The sequence below is a fragment of the Trachypithecus francoisi genome, unplaced genomic scaffold (genome assembly GCF_009764315.1).
Source record: "Trachypithecus francoisi isolate TF-2019V2 unplaced genomic scaffold, Tfra_2.0 Lachesis_group12, whole genome shotgun sequence".
Lineage (NCBI taxonomy): Eukaryota > Metazoa > Chordata > Mammalia > Primates > Cercopithecidae > Trachypithecus > Trachypithecus francoisi.
Window position 1 is genome coordinate 85,442,871 of NW_022681457.1, and position 17,308 is coordinate 85,460,178.

Consider the following 17,308-nt stretch of genomic DNA (forward strand, 5'->3'; position numbering starts at 1 on the left):
CCCGGGCAGCAAAGGTTACAGTGAGCTGAGATGGCACTACTGCAATCCAGCCTGGGCGACAGAGTGAGATTCCATCTCTAAAAAAGACTGCTCTTCAGCAAGGAGCAGGTATTCCCACTCAGATATTCCCTCTACAGATTCAGCTTTCCTAAATTCTCCTTGCCACATTTGGATCCAGGGGATTTTGTACCACTTAATGTTCCCAATGTAAGCGTAAAGGAAACAGGCTAAATTGGAGGTCAAGCAATTAAAATGTGTTAGCAATAATATATAATGGCACCAACATTATAAATGATTGCTATCCTGAGAAGGCTACAAGTCTACTTTGGGAGATAAGGTGGAGCTTGATATTTATTGTGTTTATTATGTGTCAGGTGCTGTGCGAGGCCTATCTCATTTAGTATTTGACAATCCTCACAACTCTATCAAGTATGCTTATTCATGGTTCAGCAAATTCATGCTCAGAAAGACTTGTTAGTAATTTCCCCAAAGTCACACGGTATATAGTAGAATCGAGATTCAAATCCAAGTCTGTCAGATCGTAGACTTTTAACCTCCATAAATTTATTAGAAGACAATACAATACTGTCCTATATAATCAAGGTAAAAGGAGAAGTACTAACTATAATAGGGATTCATGAAAGGCATTTATCACCAATGATTGGGTGCAGGCCGAGAAAGTACCAATGAGGATTGAGATTTGGGGCTTTAAGGAAGCGACAACTGTAGAAGCTTCAATGCAAAATTAAAATTCTGCCCTATTTCTGCCGGTGTGATGGCTCGTGCCTGTAATCCCAGCACTTCGGGAGGTTGAGATGGGTGGATCACTTGAGGTCAAGAGTCCGAGACCAGCCTGGCCAACATGGTGAAACCCCATCTCCACTAAAAGTACAAAAATCAGCCAGGTGTGGTGGCACGTGCCTGTAATCCCAGCTACTTGGGAGGCTGAGACAAGAGAAACACTTGAACCCGGGAGGCGGAGGTTGCAGTGAGCCGAGATCACCCCATTGCACACCAGCCTGGGCGACAAAGCAAAGCAGGACTCCGTCTAAAAAAAAAAAAAAAAAAAAATTTACCTTATTTCTTAGGAAAACCTAATCTTTATTATAACGGTAGTTCTTTGGACTATTGAGAATCAGAGAATAAAGGACAGAAGTGAGATAAAGAAATCCAGGAGTAAGCATGGTAGCAAAAAAAGAGAGCCACAGTGAGAGGGAGAGACATATAAGAACACAAGAGGAAGAAAGGCTCAATAGTTCTTAGAAAATTCACGGGAATATCACAGTCAGAAAAACTAAGTATTTCATAAATACAAAGAGAGAGTTTTAAGAGTCCTCAAAAATCATCTTAAAGATGAAGAAACCAAGGCCCAGAGAGATTAAATAATTTAGACAAGGTCACACAGGGGCAGAGCTAGGTCTATAACTTGGATTTCCTGCTGTCTAGTCTATGGTTCATATCTTTACATGGCATTCATTTCCTTTCTTTGAGCCTGAGTTTCACCTATAAAATTGGGAGTTTGTCCTTTGTTGTTTTTAAAAATTTATTTATATTTCCAACTCTGCAAATAAAATGAGGAGTTAGGCCAATAGTTCCTAAATATCAGTCTGTAAACCAACCATCTCAAAATCATGTGGGAAGCTTTTTTTTTTTTGCTTTTTTTTTTTTTTTTTTTTGAGACAGAGTCTCACTCTGTTGCCCAGGCTGGAGTACACTGGTGTGATCTCGGCTGACTGCAACCTCCACCTCCCAGGTTCACGCCATTCTCCTTCCTCAGCCTCCCAAGTAGCTGGGACTACAGTCGCCCGCCACCATGCCCAGATAATTTTTTGTATTTTTAGTACAGACAGGGTTTTACCGTGTTAGCTAGGATGGTCTCGATCTCCTAACCTCATGATCCGCCCGCCTCAGCCTCCCAAAGTGCTGGGATTACAGGTGCGAGCCACTGTGCCCAGCCTCTTTTTTTTTTTTTTTTTTTTTTTTTTTTTTTTTTTTGGAGACAGGGTCTTGCTCTATCACTCAGGCTAGAGTGGATCTTGGCTCACTGAAACCTCTGCTTCCCAGGCTCAAGCAATCTTCCCACCTCAGCCGCCCCCCAACCCCACCCCCAGTAGTTTGGACTATAGGCGCACGCCACCACACCCTGCTAACTTGTATTTTTTGGTAGAGATGGGGTTTCACCATGTTGCTCAGGCTGGTCTTGAACTCTTGACCTCAACTGCTCCGCCTGCCTTAGCCTCCCAAAGTGCTGGGATTATAAGCATGAGCCACCACACCCGGCTGATTTAGAGTCTGTTTTATTCCCTTTTTTAAGCAATGAGGTTTGAATCGTAATTTTATTTATTTTTATTTTTTACAGATGGATCACTTGAGGTCAGGAGCTCAAGACCAGCCTAAGCAACATGGCGAAACCCCATCTCTACCAAAAATACAAAAATTAGCCAGGCGTGGTGGTGCATGCCTGTAATTCCAGCTACTTGGAAGGTTGAGGCAGGAGAATCGTTTGAGCCCCTGAGGTGGAGGTTGCAGTGAGCCAAGATCATGCCGCTGCACTCCAGCCTGAGCAAGAGTAAGACTCCACCTCTAAAATAAAATAAAACAAAATAGACCCTAAATCATGGAGTGATTGTGAGGAGTATATGATATGAAAGAACTTAGCCTAGTTTCTCACACATAAGTTAATAAATGCTAGCTGGTAGTTATAGCAGTAATATAATGTGAAAACTATATAACATGAAAATCTACTGCTAATCTTCATCCATTCTCCCTATACAAGTGATTTTATTTTATAGTGATATGAGAAAAAGAAAAATAAAAAATGAGGAAAACGAGCTAGAGAAAGGTTAAGCAATGTTCCCAGTTGGTTTTGCTGTTAAGTGGTGGAGTAGGAACCCCATGTAGACAGTTGATGCCAAGCCCATTTTCTTAACTATTAGGCTACAGTGTCTTTAGGGGATTATGTGGGATTGTGGGAGACGGGGCTATATTATATTTTTGCCCTGAAACTTTCAATAAAGGTTTTGGACTTTCCTATACTTCTCTGTTGGTTACAGGAAAGGCCCTTTTGCTGTATGTTTATCTCCAAGCACTTTTAGATACAGGCAATTCTTTCTTCTAGGTCCCAGGGAAGACATCTCAACGATACAGGAAAGATAAAAAAGTAGACCACTAAAACTGTCCCTCCTGTGCCCCAAGCATTATTGCTGTGTCAGCTTTTTTTCCTCAAAAAGCACCTACTTGGAAGCACTAGCCTAGGAGTCAGGACACTGATCAGAACCCTAGTTCTGTTGCTCTCCTTCTCTGAGATTTTTCTAAAGTCTTCTCTTCATCAAACAACGAGTTACTTCAATTTTAATGAAAATCTGCCTGTTTGGGTCACAATTTTGCTCCTTGTTACAGCCTCAAAGTATGAAATCAAAAGACAGTAGATTACCAAACCAGTGGTTCCCAAACTTAGATTTCATAGACCAATACATGTTCCACAATAAATCAGAAAGCCTAACAGCTGTCAACTTTTCATTTTGCTAAGTAGGAATATCTTAAAAACACACTACCACATAATAACAATTCTTTCACAAAATAAAGGATATTTTAACATTAAAAAATAGGAAAGACAATTTCAGAATAAAAAACAATTCTTTTAAGTTTAGCTTTATGAAAGACACACTATATTTTCTTTATCTTTTTTTTTTTTACATTTTACAGAGAATTGATGTCTCTCAGTCTAGCGCCAATGTATACACCCTATAATTTTGAAACCAAGGAAACCTATGGCCAAAAAGCTTAAGTCACTTGTTCAAGGCCACAGGACATTACTTAAACAATCATTATTTAATGATGCCTTATCAAGAGAGATCTAAGTCACAGCTAACATGACTTTAGGTCCTTGTCCCCAGATCATCTTTGAGTCTTTTTCTCTCTCTGTCACAGCTGGCAGAGTAAAGTGTAAAAGAACTAGCACTAAACCCCAAAGAGGAAACATAGGCCATGACTCCTCCCTCCTACCAACCATCCCCCCCCAGTCTGCTCAGAGGTGGACTCCGTAACCAACCAACTTCTGCTAAAAATACACTCTGGACTTTCAGCACTACGCAACATACCTTAAAAGTGGTTTCCTGATACAGGCAGAAGCATAAGTATGAATTCAGTCTCTATAAAAAAGTCCTATACCCAAAGCTTGGGCTCTTAACTGCCAGTTACTGCAAGCTTAAGAAGTTCCCCGGGAAGTAGGGCACCCCAATCTATTCCACTGCACATTTTAACAAGCCCAAAGGTTGTAACACCACAAGGCTTCAAAGTCCATGCATTCCTATGAGTCAATGAGAGCAAGGGCTATTTGGGATCCTCAGGCCCAGACAAGGAAAAAAAAAAAAAAAACTTCACATACTAACCCATACAGCACATGCGACAAACCAGGTGGGCGTTGAACTCGTGCTCATCTTGATAACTCGGCCACATGGCGCCCCTGTGCCTGCTGACCCCACCTAAAAGGAGGGGGTACCAAAGAACCTCCAGCTAGTGGCCTGTGCACCCTTCACAGCTCCTGAAAAAGGGCTGCGAGGTGTAGAGAGGAGACAGCAGAACAGAGAAGTGGCTCCACCCACCACTTCCTACTGACCTCCTTCTTCCCTTGAGGTCAGAGAGGAAGCTCCTCCTTAGGGCACTTCCAAAAACTGGGTCCATGTCTCAGGCATATAGCACGCTGTTCAAAAGTATCACCGGCTCAGTGTTTCCAGACCAATTAGAGCATACAGAGGGAGAGCTCCATATGCCAAAGTCCAGTCAAGGTATGAAGTGAGTAAGCCCGAGTAGGTAGAAACTGGTCTTTGAATTACCCTCCATTTGCAGAGCAGAAGCTTGTAATCTGGGGAATCGTAGTCGCAGGAGAGCTAGTGAGCTAAGTGGTTTGCTGCCAAGTCAGGAACAGTGCATCCATTGCCCAACAACTTGCTCCTCAGGTGTGCCTCTTCTCAGGCAGAAGTACACATAAAGTGTTAACCAACTGAGAAGGTCTCATGATGGGAGAGACTATAATGGAGCAAGCTCATACACTCACTGTCCACTGCAAACAGATCCCTAGATTCCAAAGAGTTTCCCTTCCCCACACTTACAGCTGCCCAAAGGGAAGAGTCACAGTCACTCCCCAATGATTCCATGTACTTTACAGAGTAGCCCCACCTCAGCCAGCCTCGCCTCAGCCAGCCTCCCAGGTAGATTATCACAGCAGATTTTATCAGCTTCAAAAATACCGTTTGCTTGTTGCTCCATTCTTTCCCATCACAGCCAGGAATGGCATTCCAAAGTCCCCTTCTTCTTCCCAGAGCCTCCTACTCTGTCTTTACAGTCAGTGCACTTAACTCAGTTGTGCCAGAAATCCTTTTATCCATCAGTAGAAGGCTGCCTGCTTGTTTGTCCAACTTGTTTTCCGAGTCTTGGCTAATTGTACCAGACACTGGAATGTTGAAGAAACACAATGAAGGGCTTTTTCATTCAGCTGGCCTGGCCCTTCTATTGGTTCTTCACAGTTCTGACCCAACCAGGGGACAGAGAAGTCCAGCCTCTGTGGGTGTCAGGACAGACACTGCAGCCCCGCCCCACAACACTCAAAAAGGCCCCGTTGCAGATAAGGGCCTAATCACTGGCCCTCCGCTCTAGCTCCCTAAATAGAACGACTTCTTCAGGCTAATGCTGCTTTCAATCCTGTCCTGAAGGCAGGGAGGGAGGAGGGGCAGCACGTAGGAAAGCAAGTTTCCAGAGATTAGCCCAAAAGACTACAAATGAAAACAAGTAAATGCAAACTTGCCTAGAAGGCCATTCAGTTTAAACAAGCCCTATGACCTGCCTCAGTTGCTTGACAACTTCACTCCCAAGTGGGTATCCCTCCCACCTACAAACTGCTAATAATCCTGTTACTGCTTACTAATAACGGTTCTCACAGCTGACTTTATCCCGCCTAGACTAAGCTCTCAGTCACCCCGATAACCTGTGACAATTGTACTCAGTTTGTCTCTCTTATAAGACTCTTTTTAGCCTTGGAGAGGAAAGGTCCTCCTAGAATTTGCCTTGTACTGGGAAAAGGAATGCATAAGAAATAGGGAAGAGACAAAAAAAAGGAATGAACATTTCCTGACTCATATTTAGTAACCTCTTCTTTTATCAGATTTAAATTCCCTGAATGAGACTGAGTGCAGTGGCTCACGCCTGTAATCCTAGCACTTTAGGAGGCCAAGGCAGGTAAATTGCCTGAGCTCAGGAGTTCAAGACCACCCTGGGGCCAACACGGTAAAACCCCGTCTCTAACTAAAATACAAAAAAAATTAGCTGGGCTTGGTGCCACATGCCTGTAATCCCAGCTACTTGGGAGGCTGAGGTGGGAGAACTGCTTGAACCCAGGAGGTGGAAGTTGCACAGAGTGAGACTCTCTCAAAAATAAAAAATAAAAAATAAAAAAATAAATTTTCTGAGTGTAGGGACTCTTTTGTCTTTATAATCCAATCTCTATCACATTTAGAAGGCACTCAATAATCTAAGCTAAAATTAACTGAACATTTACTGTAACTGTTAGTTCACAGTTAATGTGCTAAAAATTTTAAATATCATTTCATTTAACCCCAACAATTCTCCAAGAAAGGTATTATCATTTCCATTTTAGAGATAAAAATGCTAGGACTTTAAAAGGTTAAATAACTTGACCAAGATTACACGTCCATCTGTCCAGTTCCAAAGTTGTGCTTCCTGTTATACCCTGCTGTCTCTGAGAAGGACCTAAAGCAGAATAAGCAAACTAAGGTACAGGAGTTGTATATGTAAGAAGGTGAAATATTCTTGGGAAGGGTAAGAAATAAAAACATTTAACTCGGCCAGGCACAGTGGCTCACACCTGTAATGCCGGCACTTTGGGAGGCCAAAGTGGGCAGATCGCTTGACCAAGGTTAGGAGTTGGAGACACCCTGGCCAACATGGCGAAACTCCACCTCTACTAAAAAATACAAAACTTAGCCAGGCATGGTGACACATGCCTGTAATTCCAGCTACCTGGGAGGCTGAGGCACAAGAATCACTTGAACTGCAGAGGCAGAGATTGCTGTGAGTGCAGATTGCACCACTGCACTCCAGCTAGGGTGACAGAATAAGACTATGTCTCAAAAAAATAAAATAAAAAAATACTTAACTCTGGTTGACTAGAGATTTAGGACACATCCAAAATGAGCACATGCGGCAACTTCTGGAAATACTGAATTCACAGTCTCCAAAAATTACTGGGTGAAGCTGGAGGAAAGTGAACCAAAATCTGCCATCTCCTCAATTCCCTGGCACTCAAGCAGAACCTATTTCCCCTAACGGCACTGCAGACTGAGAAAAGTAGGGTAGAGTCATGGGGACAAGATCAGTCTACCTACAGGAGACAGGCCTTCCCTTCAAGTTCCCAAGAGGTCCTGGGCCTCAAAAAGGAGGCAAGTTCTGCTGCAATGGAGGAGAGGACTTTGAATAGGACAGTCAGCTCTTAATTATCCAGAGGAGATGGGCTAGTAGAGTCCTCCGAGCCATTCCCCTTCTTTTTTCCCCAACCTTTAGTCATTTCCTGTTAAAGGTAGGAAAAAGTGAATCTGGCTGCTACCTGCAGATCTTAAAAAGGGTGAGTGGAGGGAAGAGGTTCAGGCCAGTATTTCCACATGTGGTCAGAAGTTACCTGAGAATTGACAGCTACTGGCTTTCTCACAGAAACAAAGAAAACTGAAGGTATATACTTAATGTCTTTCCTAAAATGCCCAAATCACCCACTATTAAAGATATACAAGACACAAACATCTTTCTTTCTAACGTGTAAGACAGTGATCATAACATATCATCTACTTTTTATATACCCCTGTATTGGCTTCTGTCACATTTCTTTTTCTTTTCTTTTTTTTTTTTTTGAAACGGAGTCTTGCTCTGTTGCCCACGCTAGAGTGCAGTGGCGCAATCTCGGCTCACTGCAACCTCTGCCTCCCGGGTTCAAGCGATTCTCCTGCCTCAGCTTCCCGAGTAGCTGGGATTACAGGTGCCCACGACAGTGCCTGGCTAGTTTTTGTATTTTTAGTAGAGACAGGGTTTCACCATCTTGGCCGGGCTGGTTTTGAACTCTTGACCTCATGATCCACCCGCCTCAGCCTCCCAAAATGTTGGGATTACAGGTGTGAGCCACCACACCCGGCATGTCACAGTTCTTAATTACTAACTATAAAGATTGGCCGGGCGCTGGTGGCTCAAGCCTGTAACACCAGCACTTTGAGAGGACGACATGGAGGATTGCTTGAGTCCAGGAATTCGAGACCAGCGTGGGCAACATGGAGAAAGCCCGTCTCTATATATGAAAATTTTTTTAAATTTAAAAATTAAAAAATAAGGACAATTACTGTTTCATCCCAACAGCTCACAGGAAAGTACTATGTCTTCAATGATATCTTATGTGAAAAAATTCTAATAATGATGGCAAATAATCACATATTCCTTACCACATGCAGAATGTGTTCTAAGAACTAAATCAAGGCCAGGCGTTATGGCTCATGCATGCAGTCCTAGAACTCCAGAAGGCCAAGATGGATGGACCCCTTGAGGTCAGGAGTTCTGGAAGGATCACTTGAGGTCAGGAATTCAAGTCCAGCCTGGCCAACATGGTAAAACCCCACCTCTACTAAAAATACAAAAATTAACTGGGCGTGGTGGCAGACATCTGAAATCCCAGCTACTCGGGAGGCTGAGGCAGGAGAATCGCTTGAACCCAGGAGGCAGAGGTTGCAGTAAGCTGAGATTATGCCACTGCACTCCAGCCTGGGCGACAAAGCAAGACTCCATCTCACAAAAAAAAGAAAAAAGAAAAAAAAAAAAAAAAAGAAGAAGAAGAAGAAGAAGAAACTAAGTAAAAACAACCAAGCAGCATAATTAAACCCATTTTGCAGATGAGGAAATAGAGGCCAGACAGACTAATGTCACTCAGCCAGTAGTGACAGAACTAGGATAAAAACACAGGCAATCTGACTCCAGACTCTCAACCTGCTCTCAACCACAATTCCATATGACTTCCAAGAACAAGCCAGATGATCGAACTGAATCAGAATCACAGAAAGTTAGAGACCTTAGTCTTTTTTCTTCTCAAACAGCCTAGAAATTTGAAGACCAGAGGAAGTTAAGTGACCAGTCCAGCATTACATAGTAGTAAGCAGAAGAGCAAGGGCTTAGAGCCTAGATCTTCTGATTCCAAGTTAAGTGGTCTTTCTACTACACTGTACAAATATTTAAGAAAAAAAAAAAATGCAGGCCGGGCACGGTGGCTCACACGTGTAATCCCAGCACTTTGGGAGACCGAGGCAGGCGGACCACGAGGTCAGGAGATCGAGACCATCCTGGCTAATATGGTGAAACCTCATCTCTACTAAAAATACAAAAAATTAGCCAGGCGTGGTGGCGGGCGCCTATAGTCCCAGCTACTTGGGAGGCTGAGGCAGGAGAATGGTGTGAACCTGGGAGGCGGAGCTTACAGTAGGCCGATATTGCGCCACTGCACTCCAGCCTGGGTGACAGAGCAAGACTCCGTCTCAAAAAAAAAAAAAAAAAGAAAGAAAAAGAAAAATGCAAAGGAAAGAAAAAGAGCCAGGCATGGTAGAGGGTGCCTACAGCCCCAGCTACTTGGGAGGCTAAGGTGGGAGGAGGCTTGAGTCCAGGAATTCAAGTCCAGGCTGGGCAACATAGCAAAACCTTGTTTCTTTAAAAGAAAAAAAAAGGAAAAGAAAGGAAAAGACTAAGACTCTACCTTGATTAAACATTCTAATGCTTTAGTTATTTGAGCAAAGACACGTTAGATATATGACCATTTATTCAAATATTTGAGTCCCTATTATGTGCTTAACTAATTTGTAGATAACATAAATGGAGAACACACAGCTATTGCCATACATGGAAGAATTAAAGCTCAAAGAAATCTAAAAAGTTTAGAAGGCTGCAACAAATCTCACAGGACAAAATTTAACTAGGATACCTGTAGGTCTTTTTTTTTTCTCCTGAGATGGAGTCTCTCTCTGTTGCCCAGGCTGGAATGCAGTGGTGCAATCTTGGCTCACTGCAACCTCTGCCTCCCGGGTTCAAGTGATTCTCCCACCTCAGCTTCCCGACTAGCTGGGATTACAGGCGCACACCACCACACCCAGCTAATTTTTTAATTTTTTGATAGAGATGGGGTTTCACCATGTTGGCCAAGCTGGTCTCAAATTCCTTAACCTCAAGTGATCCCCATGCCTTCACCTCCCAAAGTGCTAGGATTACAGGCATGAGCCACCACACCTGGCTCTAGGATACCTGTAAGTCTTATGCTGAAGTTCAAGACAACCAAACCCATAGCAGCGATTGCAAGGGAGACAACAATTCATGTACAAGGTTTGGCCATTTTATAATTGATCTTAGGTTTAATATAACCCAATAGTATGATAAAGGGAACTGCTTTAAATAAAAAAGCCAAGATGGGGAGGTGATGGAATGCAATCTTAGATTGTACTTCATATAGTTTGGATCCACGATTATGGCTGTTCTTCCTAGTGGGATGTTGGAAATGGAGAAAACTTTAAGAGATCATATTATCCAACTCCTTCATTTTACAGGTAAAGAAAACAAGACCCTAGAGAGGAAAAAAACCATAAAGCTCTCTTCCTGCTTATACTATCAAAATGTGAGATTTAATAAACTAAAACACAGGGCAACTCTATATCATCTAATTAACCTATACCGAGCATCCATTTTAGATCACACATTAAACTAAACCAAATCCTCTTAATAAACAAATGAACATGGAGTGGTTCATGCTACAGTTTACAGCTAGTGCCATCTTTACTTTTTTATTTATTCAAGCTAATATTTACTGACTTTTTTTTTTTAGATGAAGTTTCACTCTTGTTGCCCAGGCTGGAGTGGAATGGTGAGATTCCACTCCAGCTCACCGCAACCTCCGCCTCCCCAGTAGCTGGGATTACAGGCATGCGCCACCACACCCCGCTAATTTTGTATTTTTTAGTAGAGACAGGATTTCTCCATGTTGGTCAGGCTGGTCTGATCTGCCGCCTGAGGTCAGGAGTCCGAGACGAGCCTGACCAACATGGAGAAACTCCGTCTCTACTAAAAATACAAAATTAGTCGGCTGTGGTGGCACATGCCTGTATTCCCAGCTACTTGGGAGGCTGAGGCAGGAGAATCACTTGAACCCGGGAGGCGGAGCTTGCAATGAGCCAGGATTGCGCACCACTGCACTCCAGTCTGGACAACAAGAGCAAAACTCCGTCTCCAAAAAAGAAAGAAAGAAAAAAAAAACAACTATGAACATTCTTCATAATATGTAAACACAAATAGAAAAGTGAGAAAAAAGAACAGAAACTTCTGGTACACACACTAAATCAGTACTACAATATTACTACCTAGAGATGAGTTACCCACTTCACTATTATGTTCAGTTAACACCTGAGCTCATACAACTGAGCTTTGCCTAAATCATTATTATTACTATTATTAGGCACAGGACCTATGTTCTATAATTTGCTCTGCAATAGTGTATGTAATTCCAATAAAAAAAAAAAACTAGATCAGAAGAAACAATCTTCGTGTTTTTAATCAAGGGTACATTTATTAATAGTACAAATATATACACAGAGATGGTGGAAAAACTTTATTCTGCGATGTCCAACTGGCAAGTAATTAGAGTGTACATATTATTTTTAAAAACATATTTTTAAATAAATGAAATGCATCTTAAAATTGCAATTATAATAAAATGGGTACAGAATCTCCTAAGAAACTTCACAGAAGATTTGGAATCCATAGTCTCCAATTGAAAAAAGACATCTCTCATTTTACAGATAAAGCGAACATAGCACATTCCCAATATAACTATTTGATATTAGAATCAAAGTTGTTTCACAGAAATAAAAATCTTTTACAATGTATCTTTTTATTTCAATTACTTTATGGTTGTTTGTGAAATTAATATTTCTAAACATAAAAAAGAACTCACTTAAAATGCAGAGTGATAGCTCTTAAGTTCCATAAAAGTCCTATACTGAAGATAAACTTTAAAAATATTAACAACTAATTATTAGTTATTAATGTTTAGAAATGACATTACCATAATGCACAAGGAAAGAAAAGCAGCAGCCTCCACCTAAATGATATTATATTTATTTTCTCATTACATGTGAAATAGTAAATAGGAGCAAACAACTTAAGCCTGCCTATCTCTTTCTTTCTAAGTTCAAATACAGGAAAGCCACTTTGAGGTGGCTTTTTTAAAAACACCACCATACAATCAAACATACTCTAAAATGTCTGTCTTTGTTTTTGCTGATATAGACACACACTAGGATCTGAATATTCAGTCAAAAGCTTTTCTGAGACTTACTGGAAAGGACACTGGGGTATGATTGAATCTAATTCTAATTCTCTCAGGCGTTTGTGAACTTTTAATAGAAAGCTAAATAATAAGCCATCAATTCTCCACCTTGACTTGTAAGATACACTATAAAAAGTGTCTACATACCTTAGTTTGAAGGTAGTGAGCCCATCACAATGAGAATACTGAAGGCAATGAGACCCAAGGGTATACTCCAGTAAAAGTTAGACCATATGAATCCTCAACTATGGAGACTCAGAATTAGCCAAACTGAGGGCTGATCCCTGCTCTGAGTGTTTAGAAGTCAATAGAATATAACTAATAGCAATATGAGAAGAATGAGGGCTCTGGTGCCATTACAAAAAAAAAAAAAAAAAAAAATTTTTAATTATTAAAGCCTGATTCCCTAGGGAAGAGAGGGATTATTAACTTCCTTGCATTGAACAAGATAATTCGCATACACACAGCCAAACTGTGTAGGAATAGTATCAATGATATCAAAGAGAACACAGACACCCAGTGTTCCAGGATGCCCCTTGGCAAGGACTGACCCCTTCCGCTGACTGACCCTTCCTCCTCTGCCTTTTCTCACCCCAAAACACACCAAGTTAACAGAAACTTCTCCAACCCAAATACATACCTGGAGGAGGGTACAGAGTTACTGTATGTTTTCAGTTAAAAACAAGGGTCCAATAAACCACTCTGAGATTGAGAAAGTAAAGAAAGAGTTCAGTTCTCCGACGAAAGACTAAGTCAGCATAGCAGCCACTTCACTTCAGTTTCGGGCCCAGTCATCACCTCATCTAACCAGCACTCTCCAGACAGACTCACTGTAAAGAGCACCCCCTCCATCCCAAAGTGGCCCCAGGGCAGACCAGCTTCTTCATTACACTCACACACACACACTTAAGTCTGACAGCACCCCAGCTGAAGGACGTACTGGCCCTTTAAGGAAAGCAACTGGGAAGACCTCTGTCATTCACCCCACCCTCAAAAGTCCCACAGTAGATTTAAAGAATAACTGGATACCAGTTAGTTACCTGCTCTACCTCTGGTATGCCTCTTCCAGTATAGAACACCAGCAACTCCAAGAACGTGAGTCAAAATAAAGATGGTTGGTGGTAAATAAGATGAATCTAAGAAGGGCATTTCCAGGCCCGTCCTTTCTCCTCCCTTGAGTTAGCCAAAAGCTCAGCGCAGGCCTCTGGATGCCTTTCTCCTGAGGTTACTGCTGTCCTGTACTATCAGCACAGAAGCAGAGGCCGGAGCTTAGTGTTGTCAGAAACTTCCTGGCAGCTTCTCCTCCATTTCGCTTCTGACTGTTTTTCAGCAGGCACTAGTAGACTGGGACTAAAACTGTACAGTGTATCTCAGACAAAGCCCAGGAAACAACTGGCCAGCGGGGGAGGGGAAAGGGAAGAAGGAACAAGGAGAGTGAAAAGGAGCGCCTAAGTCAGTGTCAAGCTGACTCAAACCTCTATCTTTGGCATCCTCTGCTCAGCTTAAATAAACAAACCTCAGACCCTTCTACTAGAAGGGAGGGTGTCAGAGGACGTCACACTTAACTTTCCATTCCCAGCCCTCCTGGAAGGCCAGACTTCAGGATGTAGCCAGAAGAAAAAAGTCACAGAAGCACTAGGGAACCTCTTGCGGGGAGGAAGCAAAGTACAAGAGGATGTATGAGCACTACAAGTACCCTGGAGTTGTCAGGGGGCAACCCCTCCATACCCACAACCCTGGAGGAGAAGCAAGGGGCCTGAACATCAGTCCAGGAAGGATACATACAGGGCAAGCTCCCATGAAGCAGACCTGACATCTAGATGTGATGAAGATCAGCAAGGAGAGCAAACTGCTCATTTAGGCAGTATTTTTCAAGGGTTAAAAAAAATCCATCTAGCTGGGCGTGGTGGTTCATGGCTGTAATCCCAGCACTTTGGAAGGCACGATCTCCGTTCACTGCAACCTCTGCCTCCCAGGTTGAAGCAATTTTCTTGCCTCAGCCTTCTGAGTAGCTGGGATTACAGGCGCATGCCACCACACCCAGCTAATTTTTGTATTTTTAGTAGAGATGGGGTTTCACCATGTTGGCCAGCCTGGTCTCGACCTCCTGACCTCAAGCAATTATCCTGCCTCAGCCTCCAAAGGTGCTGGGATTATAGGCATGTGCCACTGCGCCCGGCCTTAGACCAGAGGACCCAGCAGCAATCTCACTCCTAGGTATCTATCCAAGAGAAACAGAAACGTATGTCCGCACAAAGACCTGTATATGAATGTTTACAGCAGCATTATTCATAATATAAAAAACTGGAAACAACCTAAATGTCCATCAACTGGTAAACGTATAAACAAATTGTGCATCCATATAATGGACTACATATTCTGCAATAAAATAGAACAAAACTACTGATACATACAACAACACAGATGATTCTCAAAACTATTATGCTACATGAAAAAAGCCAAACACAAAAGGCTACATGCCATGTGATTCCATTTATATAACTTTCTAGAAAAGCAAAACTATACAACTAGAAATGGAAGAGGCTGAGACTGAGGGAAGGAAATTGACTAAAAGGATCACAAAAGAACTATAGGGGATGATGGAAATGTTCCTTATGTTGATTGTGGGGGTGGTTCCATGACTGTATACATTTGTCCAAACTGACTAAATCAGGCCAGATGCAGTGGCTCATGCTTGTAATCCCTGCATTTCAGGAGGCTGAGGCAGGAAGATCACTTGAGTCCAGGAGTTCAGGAGCAGACTGGGTAACACAGTGGGACCGTATTTCTACAAAAAATTTTTACAATTGAGCCAGATGTGGTGGCATGTGTGTATAGTCCCAGCTACTGGGGAGGCTGAGGTGGGAAGATGGCTTGAGCCCAGGAATCAAGGGTGCAGCAAGCCATGATCATGCCACTGCACTCCAGCCTTTTTATTTGAGACAAAATGAGACCCTGTTTATTTATTTATAGAGTACCTATTATACTATGATATAAAGATGTTATAGTCTCACAAGCTTTAAAAAATGAAAATTGCTTTATATATGTCACGTTTGTTTTTTTCCAATAATAGGGAAGGGTTTTATTATTTTTTTTCTATGTGAAATCTTTATTTATTTATTTTCCTTTTGCTTTTTCCTAGAGCTTGTTGAGGCACAAGGAAAGAGTTTTAGATATGAATAACCTACTACCCAGAAAAATAATAAAGGGCCCTTAATGGGAGCACTAATACAATGGGAACTTTTAAATCTGGCAATAAGATCATCTACAATTTTGTGCTAACCCACATTTCACTCATCAAATATTTACTTCATACTATGTGCCAGGTCATGTTCCAGGTACCAGAAACAATAGTAGTAAACAAAACAAAGACCTTGCTCTCACAGAACTTACATACTAGTAGGAGAAGATAGAAAAGAAATATAAACAGGTAAATACATAGCTTGTCACATAAATGCTATGGAGAATACTAAAGGAGATGAAGAGGAGATGGAGAGTCAATGTCAATAGGGGAAAGTTTACTTTTTTTTTTTTTTTTGAGACAGAGTCTTGCTCTGATGCCCAGGCTGGAGTGCAGTGGTGCGATCTCGGCTCACTGCAACCTCCACCTTCCGGACTCAAGAGATTCTTCTGACTCAGCCCCCCAGGTAGGTGGGACTACAGGCATGTGCCACCACACCTAGCTAATTTTTGTATTTGCAGTAGAGATGGGGTTTCACCATATTGGGCAGGCTGGTCTCGAACTCCTGACCTTGTGATTTAACTGCATTGGCCTCCCAAAGTGCTGGGATTACACGCATGAGCCACTGCGCCCAGTCAAGTTTACGCTTTTATATATATATAGGATGGTCAGAGAAGGCTCTTCTAATAAGGAGACATCTGAGCAGATAAATATGAGCAAACAAGTCACATGGCTATCTGGAGAATGGATAAGCCAAAGAAGAACAGGTGCAAAGTTCCTGAGGCAGAAGTATGTTTGTTATGTTCAGGGAACACCAAAGAACCTAGAATGGCTGGACCTGAAAGATGAAAGGAAAGAGTATCAGGAGAGGAGGCCAGAGACAAGTTCAGATCACCTATGGCTGCATAGATCATTGTAAAACCTTTGGCTTTTATTCTAGGTGAAACGGGAAGCCATTGGAGGGCTTTATGTGAGACAGTAACATGATTTAACTTAGGTTTTAAAAGGATTGCTCAGCCAGGCACGGTGAATCACGCCTGTAATCCCAGCACTTTGCGGGGCCGAGGCGGGTGAATCGTGAGGTCAAGAGATTGAGACCATCCTGACTAACACAGAGAAACCCCGTCTCTACTAAAAATACAAAAAATAAGCATGGTGGCACGCACCTGTAGTCCCAGCTACTCAGGAGGCTGAGGCAGGAGAATCACTTGAATCCGGGAAGTGGAGGTTGGAGTGAGCCAAGATCACGCCACTCCAGCCTGGGCGACAGAGCAAGACTCCATCTCAAAAAAAAAAAAAAAGGATCGCTCTCGTTTGTATGTTGAGATCATACTACTGTGAGATAAGAGTGGGTACAGGGAAACCAGCTATAATGCCAGTATAATAATTCAAGTGAAAATTGGTGGCTACAAAATGATGGGTGGAGCCAGAGTGCGGCAACAGAGGTGGTAAAATGTGTTCAAATTCTGTAATAATTACAAAGAAGGAATCATCTGGATTTGCTTATACATTGGTTGTGGAATGAGCAGGGAAAGAATAAAAGATAACTCCAAAGTGTTGGCCTGAGAAATTGAAAGGACAGACTGCTATTTCCTGAGATGGGGAAGATTGGTACCAGAGATGCAGAGGGTTTGTGGTTCATTGGTGGCTGTGGTTGTTTGTTTTTTGGGGCACAGGGTAGAAATGTCCTTTTGAATATATTAGGTTTGAAATGCCTAAAG

General features: G+C 42.2%; 1 protein-coding gene across 1 annotated transcript in view; it reads right to left on the bottom strand.

The window, feature by feature from the left end:
* Positions 1–14,006, bottom strand: part of LOC117092824 (microtubule-actin cross-linking factor 1, isoforms 1/2/3/5-like) — a 166,931-nt gene extending 152,925 nt beyond the window's left edge. Inside the window, 1 exon segment of the mRNA XM_033227019.1 lies at positions 13,447–14,006. Coding sequence (XP_033082910.1) covers positions 13,447–13,555 — 109 coding nt within the window. The 5' untranslated portion in view covers positions 13,556–14,006.
* Positions 14,007–17,308: the final 3,302 nt, after the last annotated feature.